Source organism: Aquarana catesbeiana, linkage group LG11 (genome assembly GCF_042186555.1).
Source record: "Aquarana catesbeiana isolate 2022-GZ linkage group LG11, ASM4218655v1, whole genome shotgun sequence".
NCBI lineage: Eukaryota > Metazoa > Chordata > Amphibia > Anura > Ranidae > Aquarana > Aquarana catesbeiana.
The window spans coordinates 22,765,367-22,782,387 of record NC_133334.1 but is presented as its reverse complement, the minus strand read 5'-3'; the positions used below and the strand labels follow the sequence as shown (position 1 = coordinate 22,782,387).

The 17,021-nt window shown below is 43.4% G+C and overlaps 1 protein-coding gene across 5 annotated transcripts in view; it reads left to right on the top strand.

Moving 5' to 3' along the window:
* Positions 1–17,021, top strand: part of MICAL2 (microtubule associated monooxygenase, calponin and LIM domain containing 2) — a 320,593-nt gene that overhangs the window by 257,962 nt on the left and 45,610 nt on the right. For all 5 annotated transcript variants that reach the window (XM_073604070.1, XM_073604065.1, XM_073604063.1 and 2 more), the window contains one exon: positions 10,329–10,403. In XM_073604070.1, the coding sequence (XP_073460171.1) occupies positions 10,329–10,403 (75 nt within the window). The remainder of the gene's footprint in view (positions 1–10,328; positions 10,404–17,021) is intronic.

Here is a 17,021-nt window from a genome sequence, read left to right as displayed (position 1 = left end):
AGTCCCAATACAGAAAATGTTGCACAGCCTCATGGCCCAATCTGTGAGATATCGCCATATAGAGCGATGCAACATCGGCGGTGACCAGCGTATAAGTTGTCTTCCAATAATTCCGCTCAACAGATTTAAGACATGCTTAGTGTCCTTAAGAAAAGAAGGAGTACCCATCACCAGTGGTTGCAGGTAGTGATCAATATATTTACCCACACGGGAAGTGATGGAATCTATACCACTGATGATGGGTCTTCCTGGAGGGTTCGTCAGGGGCTTGTGAATCTTAGGCATTGTAGTAGAAAGTAGGGTTGCCAGGCTAACCAACTCCTTCTGGTTTGACATATAAAATATCCAAGTACAAAGCCTTAGCTCTACCTTTTTCAAGGACTGTGGTAAAGCTAGTAGCTGTTAGGCCCGTTCATTTGCTCTTCTTCTGTAATGTTGAGGACCTTTTATAGCTTCTCTAGTCCAGCTTTACCTTTTTGGGGACTATGCTATAGCTAGTAGCAGTTAGGCACATTCAACAACTCTTGTTCTATAATGTTTTTTAGCTTCTCCAAGCGTCCAAGCTTCTAATTTCTCCAGGTTATGGTAGAAATAATCAAAATTGGCAAAAAAGAGGGCCGCCTTAGGAGTCCAAGGACCATATGGTTCTCTGTGTGAGTTTTGTTTAGATTTCTGAATTTTGGAGTCCCCTTGGTATTGGCGTTATGGTAAAGCTGCCAAGGTAGAGTTGCCAGGCCAAACCAATGCCTTCTGTTTTTATAGATAAATACTCCAAGTACAAAGCCTTAGCTCTACCTTTTCGAGGACTGTGGTATAGCTAGTAGCAGTTAGGCATGTTCAGCTACTCTTCTTCTGTAATTTTGAAGACCTTTCATAGCTTCTCCAGGCCATCTCTACCTTTTCAGGGACTATTCTATAGCTAGTAGCAGTTAGGCACATTCAACCAGGGCTGTGTTTTGGCCTAGGCCAACAAGGCCTAGGCCTAGGGCGGCACTTTGCGGGGGGCGGCGAAAAGGGCCGCCCCCCCGCATGAGAGGAAGCCCCCCCACCCGTCTTGCCGATTCCCGGCTCCCGCTGTCGCCTCCCGCACACATGCAGCCCAAGGCAGCCGGCTTTCTGTAGCGGCGCCGCGGTGTATGGGCGTGCTTGGCAGAGGGTGGGGGCGTGTACCTCACGCCCCCCCACTCTCTGCCAAGCACGCCCATACACCGCGGCGCCGCTACAGAAAGCCGGCCGCCGTGGGCTGCATGTGTGCGGGAGGCGGCATCCGGGAATCGGCAAGACAGGTGGGGGGGGGTGTTTCTCATGCGGGGGGGCGGCGTGTGTCACTCGCTCCTCTATAATCAGCAGGTGACAGGTGGAGCCTTAAGCTCCGCCTACCCTCCCCTGCAGTGAATCTTCTCCTCGGCCCTGGGGCGGGATCTGGCTGTGACGTCAGATAGAGGAGAGAGAGGAGCACGAGGGAAACCCCCAGGACAGCAGGTATAATGATTAAATAAATTATATCAGTGTTATGGGCACTGGCAGTGGCAGCATTTGATGGGCACAGTGTTAGCATTTGATGGGCACAGTGGCTACGTTTGATGGGCACAGTGTTAGCATTTGATGGGCACAGTGGCTACGTTTGATGGGCACAGTGTTAGCATTTGATGGGCACAGTGTTAGCATTTGATGGGCACAGTGGCTACGTTTGATGGGCACAGTGGCTGCAATTGATGGGCACAGTGGCTACGTTTGATGGGCACAGTGGCATTTGATGGGCACAGTGTTAGCATTTGATGGGCACAGTGTTAGCATTTGATGGGCACAGTGGCTACGTTTGATGGGCACAATGGCTGCGTTTGATGACACAATGGCTACATTTGATGGCACAGTGGATGCGTTTGATGGGCACAGTGGATGCGTTTGATGGGCACAGTGGCTGTGTTTGATGGGCACAGTGGCTGCAATTGATGGGCACAGTGTTAGCATTTGATGGGCACAGTGTTAGCATTTGATGGGCACAGTGTTAGCATTTGATGGGCACAGTGGCTACGTTTCATGGGCACAGTGGCTACGTTTGATGGGCACAGTGGCTGCGTTTGATGGCACAATGGCTGCGTTTGAATGCACAATGGCTACATTTGATGGCACAGTGGATGCGTTTGATGGGCACAGTGGATGCGTTTGATGGGCACAGTGGCTGCGTTTGGGCACAGTGGCTGCGTTTGATGGGGCACAGTGGCTGCAATTGATGGGCACAGTGGCTGCAATTGATGGGCACAGTGGCTGCAATTGATGGGCACAGTGGCTGCATTTGGCACAGTGGCTGCGTTTGATAGCACAGTGGCAGCATTTGATGGGTACAGTGGCTGCGTTTGAGGGCACAGTGGCTGCGTTTTGATGGGCACAGTGGCTGCGTTTGATGGGCACAGTGGCTGCGTTTGATGGGCACAGTGGCTGCATTTGATGGGGCACAGTGGCTGCATTTGATGGCACAGTGGCTGCATTTGATGGCACAGTGGCTGCATTTGATGGGGCACAGTGAGGCTGCAATTGATGGGCACAGTGAGACCCCCCCCCCCCATGATAGCAATAAAACTCAGCAGCTACAAATACTGTAGCTGCTGACTTTTAATATTAGGACACTTACCTGTCCCAGGGTCCAGCGATGTCGACACCTCAGCCGATTTTCGGATTGGCTCTCGGGTTTTACCACTATCATTCATGGTAAGGGAAACCGACCGGTTCCCTACTGCACATGTGCGAAGCGCGTTGCACTTTCTGAATGGCCCAGTGGAGGAAGGAGGAGGGGGGGCAAACTTCAGAGGGGACAGCGCAGGCTCCCGGAAGTGGGGAAGGGTACCTGTCAGAAACAGGTACCTGTTCCCCCCTGAAAGGTGCCAAATAAGCCTAAAGAGGAAGGGGCTTGGTTTACAGATGATAGGGTGGGTCTTAAACAGGAAGGGGTGTGGCCTCGACAGGATGGGGTGGGTCGTATTTAAATTAGGGGGGTGCATGCGTTTAGTCAGGCCTAGGGCAGCACAAAACCTAAATACACCACTGCATTCAACTACTCTTGTTCTCAGTGGTGGGACAAGGTCATGTAGAGCCCAGGGCAAACATGCCAAACTGTGCCACCCCGCAAGATGTATGAGTGTCACGTGTCAGCAAACCCCCCCCCCCCCCCCCCCCAAAAAAACACTGAGCACTAATCTGTATGCTTACCCCCAAAGCATAAATTGCTCCTCCTCCCAGTACAAATCTGCCCCCTGCTGAAATCTCCTCATTCAGCACAAATCCTACCAGCTCAAATGCCCCCCCCCAAAAAAAATCACCCCTTCTAGCACACATCTTCTCCCCCCCCCCACTTCAAATCCCCTTCCCAGCACTAATTCCCCCCAAATCTCCCTCTCCTACCACAAATCGTCTTCCACCACCCCCTCCATACACAAATCCCTCTAAATCACCACTCCGAGCACCCCCCCCAATCTCCTTGTGGTGCCCCCCCACCACCTCATATGATACCACAGTGCCCAGGGCAGCGGCCTCTCTTGCCCACCCCTTGTCCTGGCCCTGCTTGTTCTGTAATGTTTCATAGCTTCTCCAAGCCTGCAAGCTTCTCGTTTCTACAAGTATATAGTAGTATAGTCTCAAGATGACCATCGATGCTCTTTGTCAGTTTTGTTTAGACTTTTTATTTTGAGAGGCCGACACCCCATTGTTTTGGCATTGTGGTAGAACTGCCGGGGTTGAGTTGCCAGGCCCAACTAACACCTTCTGTTTTGAGGGATAAAAGATTTAAGTGTGTGTACCCCATCATTCTATCCACATAGGATAGCACAGACATCATAATCCAACAGCAAGCTTAGAAGAACACTTTTGTTTAAAATGTCTTTGGGTGCTGTGGCACTAACAACACCCTTCCCTGGAAAAACACCAGAACTCTGTAAGGTTGAAAAATGCTTTTCCTGTCCTGCTGCCCACCGCAAGGCTCTGTATAGGGAGCTATAAGCCCCTGAAATGCATTGGCCTTTGTACTTATTATTTATTTTATTTATTACGGGTATTTATATAGTGCAGAGAATTCATGTAGCACTTTATATATATATTGTGCATTCACATCAGTCCCTACCCTGAGGGACTACAATCTAAAGTCCGCTATCTCACATACTCATGCACACATACTAGGGCCAGTTTAGACAGGAACCCGTAAACCTACCAGCATGTCTTTGGAGTGTGGGAGGAAAACGGTTGTTGAACAGGTTGAACATGCAAACTCCATGCAGGTAGTGTCACGGCTGGGATACGACCCAATGACACTTCAATTTCAGATCCAAATGTTTCATCCATTGAACAAGGTGACTGTGGTAACCCTTCAATGTGCAGAAGCTGCCTACCTATTTTATGGATGTCCCACACGGAGATTATCAGTAAACTATTGACAACAATATAAATATCTCAAGCTTCCACCAACGACCCTTTAAAACTCCCCGCGTCTTTCTAAATGGGCCTACAAATGACGGGGACCTTTTTTGCAATAATGAATGGAGTTTTTCCTGCTTGGAGCATCTTGTTACTTTCTTTTGTAGATCAATAGCCCCATCTTCTGGATGACTTCAGTATTAGAAAACCCACAGACCGTTTGTAAGCCTGCTCAAATCTCCCGAATGAGTGACTATTGAAGTCCACATTTAAAAGACAGTGCATTAAAAGGCCAAAGATAAACAATGTAGCGCTGAAAAGTGAACTCATATATCAATATGTAAGTGAATAGTACAAAAAACAATCATACAGAAATAAAACAAATGAAAATGTGAGAAAGTCCAATGAGAAGGGCCATATGCGTCAACCACCAGAAGATGACTAATCAGAGATGGAATACGCTGGCAATATCCAGTATAAGGAGCATCCAGGATGGTATATCTTCAACCAAAAAGGGAAGGTTTATCTACTCTTACCGGAACAGGTGGACTCGAATGTCAGCGACAACAAGTCATAAAGGCAAGGATTCCGAGATCAGCAGATCGACAGAACTCCAAGAAACCCAGGGCCTCCAGACACGACTCCGAAGGGTGTTATGGACCGCCACCAAAATCGGACCTCAGATGAAGAGAACACCGGGGCTGGACTTTAGGCGTGGAAAGACTGACTGGACCACAAAGAAACTCTCGTCCGGAAAGTTATGCAAAGAAAAAATGGCTCCATATGGTGCCTTCATCTAAGGTCCGGTTTGGTGGCGGTCCATAACACCCTTCAGAGTCGTGTCTGGAGGCCCTGGGTTTCTTGGAGTTCTGTTGATCTGCCAATCCCGGCATCCTTGCCTTTATAACCCGTCGCTGACATTAGAGTCCACCTGTTCCGGTAAGAGTAGATATACTTTCCCTTTTTGGTTGAAGATGTACCATCCTTGATGCTTCTCATACTGGACATTGCCAGTGTATTCCATCTCTGATTAGTCATCTTTTGGTGGTTGACGCATATGGCCCTTCTCAGGACCTCCACACTCATTGGACTTTCTCACATTTTCATTTGTGTTATTTCTGTATAATTGTTTTTTGTACTATTCACTTACATATCGATATATGAGTTCACTTTTGTGCGCTACATTATTTATCATTCACTCTTTAGCATCTTTGTCACATTGTTTATGCAGCAGCTCTTCACCCTTCATTTGAGTTAGCGCAGTAATTTTCATATTCTACATTAAAAGGCCAAACTAAATCTTTTAAGCCTTGTGGTTGGAGGGACAGTAAAAACTTGGGGTTGAGCTGCATTTTTACCACCCTCCAACCGCTATCCATTAAGCTGCAAAGGTAGCAGACGGGGATGTCCACATGAAAAAAATATCCCCAATCATGTTCAGTGGGCTCTGGCACTGTTGGCGATTCCTATGAATTTGGAATTATTTTGATTCTTGTATGAAAAGTTTTGGTAAGGCCCCATATATAGAAAAGAGAGTGGTCAGACGTCCTTCTAACCTGAACACATCAAGGGAACTTGTCCTTTTCCCATACAAGGCCAACCAGCCGGTTTCATTGATAGGAGGCACTTTAATCTTGGCGCACCAAGTTCCCCACACTCCGCTGCCACCTGGATTTGCACCTAAAATCCCAATGCAAGGCACGACTTTCTGAAAGTCAACATCTGCATAGGGCAGAGAAAGCTCCTCCCACTCCCATAAGGTGATTGTCCTCTCAGCCACACAAAGCTGCATTATGAAGAGGTAGTGAATCATGGAGTTCTCAGGGATGATGACCAAAGCTAACCTATGTTGCCTCCTATAAATTGAAATTGTTACTTTACCAAGTATAGTGTAAAATTACCCCCCCCCCCCAAACACTGAAGGTCCATTTAAATTATGTGCATCTTAAATAATGGACTGCAAAAGTACCAAAATGTCTTGAAATTCAGACATGTCACAAAATTTGTAGTGCGCAACAACACACAACTGCACACTATGATGCCTTAATGCATTAGGGTATAATTCAAAATGGCACATAACTGCAATGCAATAGTGTCAATTCTAAATATTAACCCTTAACCCCTTCCCGTCAAGCCTGAGTGACCTTTTAACAGGGTCTCTACCCCTGGGGGTGGGAAGGACCGGCCAATCACATGGCCACTATGATTGGCTGTCCCCCTGGCTCCCGATCAGTAAAGACTGAGAGCTGTCTTTGACAGCTCAGTCACTGTACTGGGAGCAGGCAGTGAGCCATGGACGCATATGTGTGCCATGTGGGTGTGAAAGCCTGCGCTCTTTGCTGCCAAGCATATTGTATTACTTTTGCACTGCTGTGACCCAGACTTAGCTGATAGTGGGCTGTTGCTATCAATTAATACTTTCACCTTAGGCCAGAGGGTTCCCAAACCTTTTAGTACGAGGGCCAAATCATATGTTTTATAAATATTAATATTAATTAATATTATTAATATTAGGCAAAAAAAAAAATCAGTTTTGAAAAGCATTCCCCATCCAGGAGTGTCCATCAGAATTCCTTCTTACATCCAGCATTGCCCATCAGCATCTTCCCTTACATCTAGGATTCTCCAGAAGAGTTCCCTCTTACTTCTAGGCATCTCCTGCGGTGATCCCCTTTACTTCTAGGATTTTCCAGAAGAGTTCCCCCATACTTCTAGGAGTGCCCATTCACATTTCACTTACTTCTAGGATACCCTAGAAGAGTTCCCCTTTACTTCTAGGCGCCTCCTGCAGTGATCTCCCTTCCTTCTAAGATTCTCCAGAAGAGTTCTTTCTTACTTCAAGGAGTGCCCATCAGCATCCCCCTTACTTCTATAATTCTCCAGACGAGTTCCCCCTTACTTCTAGAGGTGCCCATTCGCATTTCCTTTACTTCTAGGATTCCTCAGAAGAGTTCCCCTTTACTTCTAGGCGTCTCCTGCGGTGATCTCCCTTCTAAGATTCTCCAGAAGAGTTCCTTCTTACTTCTAGGAGTGCCCATCAGCATCCCCCTTACTTCTAGGATTCTCCAAAAGCGTTCACCCTTACTTCTAAGAGTGCCCATTCGCATCTCCCTTCCTTCTAAGATTCTCCAGAAGAGTTCCCCCTTACTTCTAGGCGCCTCCTGCAGTGATCACCCTTCCTTTTAAGATTCTCCAGAAGAGTTCCTTCTTACTTCTAGGAGTGCCCATCAGCATCCCCCTAAATTCTAGGATTCTCCAGATGAGTTCCTCCTTACTTCTAGAAGGGCCCATTCGCATTTCCTTTACTTCTAGGATTCTCCAGAAGAGTTCCCCCTTACTTCTAGGTGTCTCCTGCGGTGATCCCCTTTACTTCTAGGATTTTCCAGAAGAGTTCCCCCTTACTTCTAGGAGTGCCCATTCACATTTCACTTACTTCTAGGATTCCCTAGAAGAGTTCCCCCTTACTTCTAGGCGCCTCCTGCAGTGATCTCCCTTCCTTCTAAGATTCTCCAGAAGAGTTCCTTCTTACTTCTAGGAGTGCCCATCAGCATCCCCCTTTCTTCTAGGATTCTCCAGAAGAGTTTTCCCTTACTTCTAGGAGTGCCCATCAGCATCCCCCTTAATTCTAGGATTCTCCAGACAAGTTCCTCCTTACTTCTAGAAGGGCCCATTCGCATTTCCTTTACTTCTAGGATTCCCCAGAAGAGTTCCTCCTTACTTCTAGGCATCTCCTGCGGTGATCTCCCTTCCTTCTAAGATTCTCCAGAAGAGTTCCTTCTTACTTCTAGGAGTGCCCATCAGCATCCTCCCTTACTTCTAAGATTCTCCAAAAGCATTCACCCTTAAGCTGGCCATACACCATACAATTTTCTTATACAATTTTCTTTAGATTTACCTTCGACTATATAGTAGAAGGGCCTGCCTGATTGCATACAAATTTAAAGTGTTTAGGTTTGACCTCCTATTATATGGTTTTGGTAAATCTAAAGGAAAGTTGCACAAGAAAATTGTATAATGTATGGCCGCAAGAAAAAAAGACCTCTCCTGCGCTCAGGTGTCCATGAACTGGATATGTGGTGCAGCCACCTAAAGAAGTAATGCCTAGCGTCTTGCAGCCCTCATTTGAACAATGGGTATTCAAGCTAAAAAAACAGAAAAGAAAGAGGGCGCACCAACCTAGTGCATTACCACTGATAAACTTTAATGCAGCATAAAAACAGTAAAAATTATACTCACAAACGAGCAAGCGGGCAACCATTGCCCGCTTAGGCTCTGAAGAAAGGGGTGCTCCCCCGAAACGCGTAAGCCATCAGCCATTTGCGCTGGTTTGATCCTCTCGGCAACAGGTCCTGGGGTGTCGATCCACAGAAACAGCGCTTTTGCGCCCTTTTGAAAGCTATCTTTATTAGCTCGTTTGTGAGTATAATTTTTACTGTTTTTATGCTGCATTAAAGTTTATCAGTGGTAATGCACTAGGTTGGTGCGCCCTCTTTCTTTTCTGTTCTTCTTTTCTGCTTTTCTATAATGTATGGCCAGCCTTACTTCTAGGAGTGCCCATTCGCATCTCCCTTACTTCTAGGATTCTCCAGAAGAGTTCCTCCTTACTTCTAGGCGTTTCCTGTGGTGATCACCCTTACTTCTAAGATTCTCCAGAACAGTTTCCCCTTACTTGTAGTAGTGCCCATTCTCATCTCCCTTACTTCTAAGATTCCCCAGAAGAGTTACTCCTTACTTCTAGGTGTCTCCTGGGGTGATCCCCCTTACTTTTAGGTTTCTCCAGAAGAGTTCTACCTTACTTCTAGGAGTGCCCATTCGCATCTCCCTTACTTCTAGGATTCTCCAGAAGAGTTCCTCCTTACTTCTAGGCGTGCCCATTCGCATCTCCCTTACTTCTAGGATTCTCCAGAAGAGTTCCCCCTTACTTCTAGGCGTGCCCATTCGCATCTCCCTTACTTCTAGGATTCTCCAGAAGAGTTCCCCCTTACTTCTAGGCGTGCCCATTCGCATCTCCCTTACTTCTAGGATTCTCCAGAAGAGTTCCCCCTTACTTCTAGGCGTGCCCATTCGCATCTCCCTTACTTCTAGGATTCTCCAGAAGAGTTCCCCCTTACTTCTAGGAGTGCCCATTCGCATCTCCCTTATTTCTAAGATTCTCCAGAAGAGTTCCTCTTTACTTCTAGGTGTTTCCTGCAGTGATCACCCTTACTTCTAAGATTCTCCAGAACAGTTTCCCCTTACTTGTAGGAGTGCCCATTCGCATCTCCCTTACTTCTAGGATTCTCCAGAAGAGTTCCTCCTTACTTCAAGGCATCTCCTGCGGTGATCCCCCTTCTAGGTTTCTCCAGAAGAGTTTTCCCTTACTTCTAGGAGTGCCCATTCGCATCTCCCTTACTTCTAGGATTCTCCAGAACAGTTCCCCCTTACTTATAGGAGTACCCGTTCGCATCTCCCCTACGTCTAGGATTGCCCTTCAGCATCCTCCCTTACTTCTAGGAGTCTCCAGCAGAGTTCCTCCCTACTTGTAGGATTGCCCATTTGCATACCCTTCTAGAAGTCTCCAGCGGAGTCCCCCCTTACTCCTAGCAGAATCACGTGAAAATTGCCCACACAAAGTTGCAAGCGGGAATGTGAGTTCCTGCAAGGTGTAAATTATGCCTTAAATGTTTTTCAGTTGTGAACACATCTGCCCGCTGTCCATATTATACATTGCAGGCTGCTTTGCTAGGTGTTCAGGAAGTTGCAATAACGCTCCACAAACATTTGTTTCTAAGGCCAATGTGAGCGGGGGCCTTACTGAGCTCGTCTAGTGGTGTGATCCTTTAGACTGACCTGAAAGTTTTGCTTTTGACACTTATACATTTTAATAAATGAAGCCGCTGCATTTTATACAGTAAATTTCATATCCTGTCTCTGCTTTGTTTCAGCACTTAATCGGGCCAGCAACCACCCGTCCGTCTCTTCCAACAAACCTCAGAGGTGGAGGAAGAAAATCCAGTCAAGTAAGGAAATGTGATCTGCTGGTGATGATCCCAGAATATCTGTTCCAATTTTTCTGGACTAATATTTTCTCACAGTGGAGTTCTATCTACTTTAACCCCTCCAGCTCTGACACCTGCAGGCCCCCTATGGACCGAAACTATTTTTACATTTATGCAATAGCATTGTCGTTATTTTAGATAACAAAGTAATACAGTGCGTTGAAAAAGTATTCATACCCCTTGAAATTTTCCACATTTTGTCATGTTACAACCAAAAACGTAAATATATTTTATTGGGATTTTATGCGATAGACCAACACAAAGTGGCACATAATTGTGAAGTGGAAGGAAAATGATAAATGGTTTTCAAGATTTTTTACAAATAAATGTGTGAAAAGTGTGGCGTGCATTTGTATTCAGCCCCCTTTACTCTGATACCCCTAACTTAAATCTAGTGGAACCAATTGCCTTCAGAAGTCACCTAATTAGTAAATAGAATCCACCTGTGTGTCATTAAATCTCAGTATAAATACAGCTGTTCTGTGCCCTCAGAGATTTGTTAGAGAGCCTTAGTGAAGGCCAAGGAACACACCAGACAGGTCAGGGATAAAGTTGTGGAAAAGTATAAAGCAGGGTTGGGTTATAAAAAAATCTCCCAAGCTTTGAACATCTCACGGAGCTCTGTTCAATCCATCATCCGAAAATGGAAAGAGTATGGCCCAACTGCAAACCTACCAAGACATGGCCGTCCACCTAAACTGACCGGCCGGGCAAGGAGAGCATTCATCAGAGAAGAGCCAAGAGGTCCATGAAAACTCTGGAGGAGCTGCAGAGATCCACAGCTCAGGTGGGAGAATCTGTCCACAGGACAACTATTAGTCGTGCTCTCTACAAATCTGACCTTTATGGAAGAGTGACAAGAAGAAAGACATTGGTGAAAGAAAGTCATAAGAAGTCCCGTTTGCAGTTTGCGAGAAGCCATGTGGGGGACACAGCAAACATGTGGAAGAAGGTGCTCTGGTCAGATGAGACCAAAATTGAACTTTTTGGCCTAAAAGCAAATGCTATGTGTGGCGGAAGACTAACACTGCACATCACCCTGAACACACCATCCCCACCGTGAAACATGGTGGTGGCAGCATCATGTTGCGGGGATGCTTTTCTTCAGCAGGGACAGGGAAACTGGTCAGAGGTGATGGGAAGATGGATGGAGCCAAATACAGGACAATCTTATGCCGCGTACGCACGAGTGGACTTGCCAACGCACTAAACTCCGTCGGCATTTCCAACGGAAAGATTTAGAACATGTTCTATATCTGAGTCCGTCGGAAATGGCAAAGGAAAAAGTCCGATGGGGCATACACACGGTCGGAATATCCGACTAATAGCTCCCATTAGACTTTTTCTTTTGGGAAGTCCAGCCGTGAGATCACGGCATAGGAAGAAAACTTGTTAGAGTCTCCAAAAGACTTGAGACCGGGGCGGAGGTTCACCTTCCAGCAGGACAACGACCCGAAACATACAGCCAGAGCTACAATGGAATGGTTTAGATCAAAGCATATTCATGTGTTAGAATGGCCCAGTTAAAGTCCAGACCTAAATCACATTGAAAATCTGTGGCAAGACTTGAAAATTGCTGTTCACAGACGCTCTCCATCCAATCTGACAGAGCTTGAGCCATTGTGCAAAGTAAAATAGGTAAAAATGTCCTTCTCTAGATGTGCAAAGCTGGTAGAGACATCCCCAAAAAGACTTGCAGCCGTAATTGTAGAGAAAGGGGGTTCTACAAAGTATTGACTCCGGGGGGCGCCATACAAATTTACCCCCCGCACTTTTCACAGATTTATTTGTAAAAGATTTGGAAAACCATTCATCATTTTCCTTCCACCTCACAATTATGTGCCACTTTGTGTTGGTCTATCACATAAAATCCCAATAAAATACATTTATGTTTGTGGTTGTAACATGACAAAATGTGGAAAATTTCAAGGGGTGTGAATACTTTTTCAAGGCACTGTATATATATATATATATATATATATATATATATATATATATATATATATATATATATATATACACATACACACACACACACACACACATATATATATATATATATATATATATATATATATATATATATACAGTATATGCACACACACTACCTTATTTACATATCAAATAATAATAATTTGATTAAAAATATTATCTAAAATTATATTATATTATTCTATTTATACACATATTTATTTTAATATATATCTAGATATACAGTGTGTGTATATATATATATATATATATATATATATATATATATATATATATATATATATAAAGGGGTATGAATATTTTTTCAAGGCACTGTACTGTACATATGTCATTATTTTAGGACAAAAATTATTATTTTTTTTTGTGATATTATTTTGTAAAAATAAATGTTATGCAATCTATAGACAAAAAAACATATCAAAGCTAAAAAAAGCTAACTTTTTTACTTTTTAGTTTAAAAATAGTTTGATTTTAGATAAAAAGTGTCCATTGTGTTCTATAAGTTGTCCTATTTAAAATGACAGAAAAATTGTGATTCGGGTACAAGGCATTGCAAAGTTATTAGTAAATGATCAAATAACAAGAAAAACAAATAAAAATGAAAATAAGGTTCATTTTTAATGGCTAGAAAAATAGAAATAAAAAAAATAGGGAGATGGGGGGGGGAGTTATTGAGGGCTGATGACGCAAACTAAAACTGGCCATAGTTCGGTGGCCCGGACCCGATATAGGAGGACCCCCTTATAAGCGGCTCACCTGTACCAGGTTCCGGCCAGCAGAGGGGGCCCAGTCAATCTGAAGCCGCTTTTCAGTGTATTCTGACAGATCTGAGCGCTGCTGTTGTAGAATAAAAGTCCTGGCAGGAGAGGGGGGGGGGGGATTCCTCCATTCATTTATTTTGATGGAGGAATCTGCTGGCTGAATGAGAAAAAGTAAACTGTCCATGACCATCCTAGGGGTTAATAATGGGATAAATAGGTGCAGATTTTTGTTTCACTTGTCAGGTTGCTGTAACTGACGTCATATGTAGATCTAAAGCAAATATTCACCCAAAATTAACTTTCATTTTGCCCTGTTGCCCCCCCCCCCCCCCCTACAATTGGATAGTCATTTTATTTTTATTTTTTTTTTATCTGATGAATTTTTTGTGCAGCACTTCTGTATTTCTTGCCTAGGCGAGAATGAAATTTGCCCCCCCCCCCCCCCCCCTCCTGGATTCTGAATGTGGATAGATGTGATACATTGTCTCAGGTCCTGGCAGAGCCCTGTAGCACATCTGCACATGTCCTGGTTTCTCCATACATGCACAAAGGAGGGCTGATATAGAATTTCCAAAATTTGCCTGCAAAAGTGCCAAAGGATTCTGCCAGGACCCGAAGGGGGGAAAAGGGGAAAAGGGGGGCTGAAATTCCACGTGAAGCTCATTCATCTCTTTGGTCTGCAGATGCAGGAAACAGAGTACATACAGAAGTAACAATGTAACATTTGTATCTATCTCCCGTCTGATGTTTATAAATGTTACTTTGTAAGTCTCTATCTCTTGTCTGGTCAGTGTTTATAAACAAAGTTACTTTCTATCTCTTGATCTCCTGTCTGAACAATGTTTATTAACAATGTTACTTTGTACCTCTCTATCTCGTGTCTGGTCAGTGTTTGTAAACAATGTTACTGTGTATCTATCTCCCGGCTGAACAATGTTTATAAACAATGTTACTTTATAGCTTTCTATTCCCTGTCTGATGAATGTTTGTAAACAATGTTACTTTGTGTCTCTCTATCTCCCATCTGGTCAATGTTTATAAACAATGTTACTTTGTATGTCTCTATCTCTTGTCTGGTCAGTGTTTATAAACAATGTTACTTTCTATATCTCTATCTCCCGGCTTAACGATGTTTATAAACAATGTTACTTTCTATATCTCTATCTCCCGGCTTAACGATGTTTATAAACAATGTTACTTTGTTACCCTCTATCTCTGTCTGTACAGTGTTTATAAACAATGTTACTTTGTTACCCTCTATCTCTGTCTGTACAGTGTTTATAAACAATGTTACTTTCTATCTCTTGATCCCCTGTCTGAATAATGTTTATTAACAATGTTACTTTGTACCTCTCTATCTCATATCTGGTCAATGTTTATAAACAATGTTATTTTATATCTTTCTATCTCCTGTCTGATGAATGTTTGTAAACAATGTCACTTTGTGTCTCTCTATCTCCCATCTGGTCAATGTTTATAAACAATGTTACTTTGTAAGTCTCTATCTCTTGTCTGGTCAGTGTTTATAAACAATGTTACTTTCTATATCTCTATTTCCCGGCTGAACAATGTTTATAAACAATGTTACTTTATATCTTTCTATTTCCTGTCTGATGAATGTTTGTAAACAATGTTACTTTTTACCTGTCTATCTCATGTCTGGTCAGTGTTTGTAAACAATGTTACTTTGTATCTATCTTCCAGCTGAACAATGTTTATAAACAATGTTACTTTATATCTTTCTTATCCTGTCTTATGAATGTTTGTAAACAATGTTACCCTGTATCTTTCTATCTCCTGTCTGATGAATGTTTGTAAACAATGTCACTTTGTGTCTCTCTATCTCCCATCTGGTCAATGTTTATAAACAATGTTACTTTGTAAGTCTCTATCTCTTGTCTGGTCAGTGTTTATAAACAATGTTACTTTCTATATCTCTATTTCCCGGCTGAACAATGTTTATAAGCAATGTTACTTTGTATCTCTTTATCTCCCATTGGAAGAATATTAATAAACAATATTACTTTCTATCTCTCGATCTCCTGTCGGAACAATGCTTATTAAGAGTGTTACCTTGTATCTCTCCATCTTCTGTCTGGTCAGTGTTTGTAAACAATGTTACTTTATGTCTCTCTATCGCCCGGCTGAACTATGTTTATAAACAGTGTTACTTTGTTTCTCTCTGTCTCTATCTGTATAGTGTTTATAAACAGTGTTACTTTGTGTGTCTCGATCTCCTGTCTGAACAATGTTTATTAAGAATGTTACTTTGTATCTCTCTATCATCTGTTTGGTCAGTGTTTATAAACAATGTTACTTTGTATCTCTCTTTCTCCCCTCTGAACAATGTTTGTAACCACCTGCCGACCGCTCACAGTAATTATACTGCAAGTGGATGGCAGGTACAGGCACATACATGTACATCGGCTGTGCCTGGGCGCTGCTCCTGTGATCGTTTTGTCCACCAGACACAGTGATTATTATTGTTGCTGGTGCGCTATGATTTGGCGGGGTATCATGTGATTGCTGTGATTGGTCATAGCGATCATATGATTTTCTATGTAAACAAAACAGTCATAACGGTTTCCATTCATGACTGCTCGCCTAGTGTTGTGAAACTGTGATTGGCTCACAGCTATCATATGGCACCTGGTTACCTGTACCATGTGATTAGCTGTAGCCAATCACAGCATGTCAACAGTAACTAAACTGTCATGAATGTTAATCCATTCATCATGACCGCTTAGACTATTGCTTGTACCAGTGAACTTCACTGTTATAAGCAATACCAGTGTAAAGAAAAATCTGATCATCCCACCCCCAAGTAGTACAGGGACACTATGGCGCAAATTGAGCAATTTTCTTTCCTGTAACCCGTGGTTGAAGGAAAGGAAATTGCATAATCTATGGCTTGCCTAAAGACAGGTAAAGATGTATCAAATCTCGGTCGGTTCAGCAGGGACCAGCTGTGATTTCATCCATCTTTGGCCAGGCTGGTTGTACTCAAGTCGATCCATCGATTGCAGTGGCAGCCGTTCCATTGCCCTAATTCATGTGCCCAGCCCCTAATCTACATGCAGGGCGCCGGACGCATGGATTTCAGTGGGGTGATGATGAGAGCCTGAGGCTCTAATTGGCTTCAGAAGGGGTGGGCTCGGGGACACACCCAGTTGTGTGACAATAGCAAATTAATATTCGCTATCGTCTTCCTGCTTCTCCTCCCGGCCAATCAGGAAGCGGGTCTTAAGACCCGATTGGCCGAGAGGAGAAGCGATCGTATTGGCCGCTGAGGTGGAGACACAGGGGAATGCTGCCGAAGCTGCTACCCGCGACCTTGATGGAGTAAGTGGGCGAACAGTAGACATGTGCAACTCGTTTAGTTCCGAATTCGTTTTTTAAGGAATTTTGACAAATTTCCGAATTTTTCAATTTCCAAATTTTCGAATTTCTGAATTTCGAATTTTCGAATTTCGGAATTTTTGAAAATTCAAAATTTCGGAAATTCAAAAATTCGAAATTTCAGAAATTGGTAAATTCTAAATTTCAAAAATTCAAAATTTCAGAAATTCGAAATTTCGGAAATTGGAAATTTTGGGAATTGGAAATTTCGGAAATTCGGAAATTTAGGAAATTGGAAATTCGGAATTTTGAAATTTCCATTTGTTTAGATGCGGCATTCGTTATTTTGGATAATTCGTAACTTCAGATAAATTCGTATTCATTACGTTCACTAACAGCCAAATTTGAAAGGAAATTCCAATACCTATAATTTATTAGTTAGTTATTATTTCGAATTTTATAGATTTTCTTTCTTTTTTTCAGATTT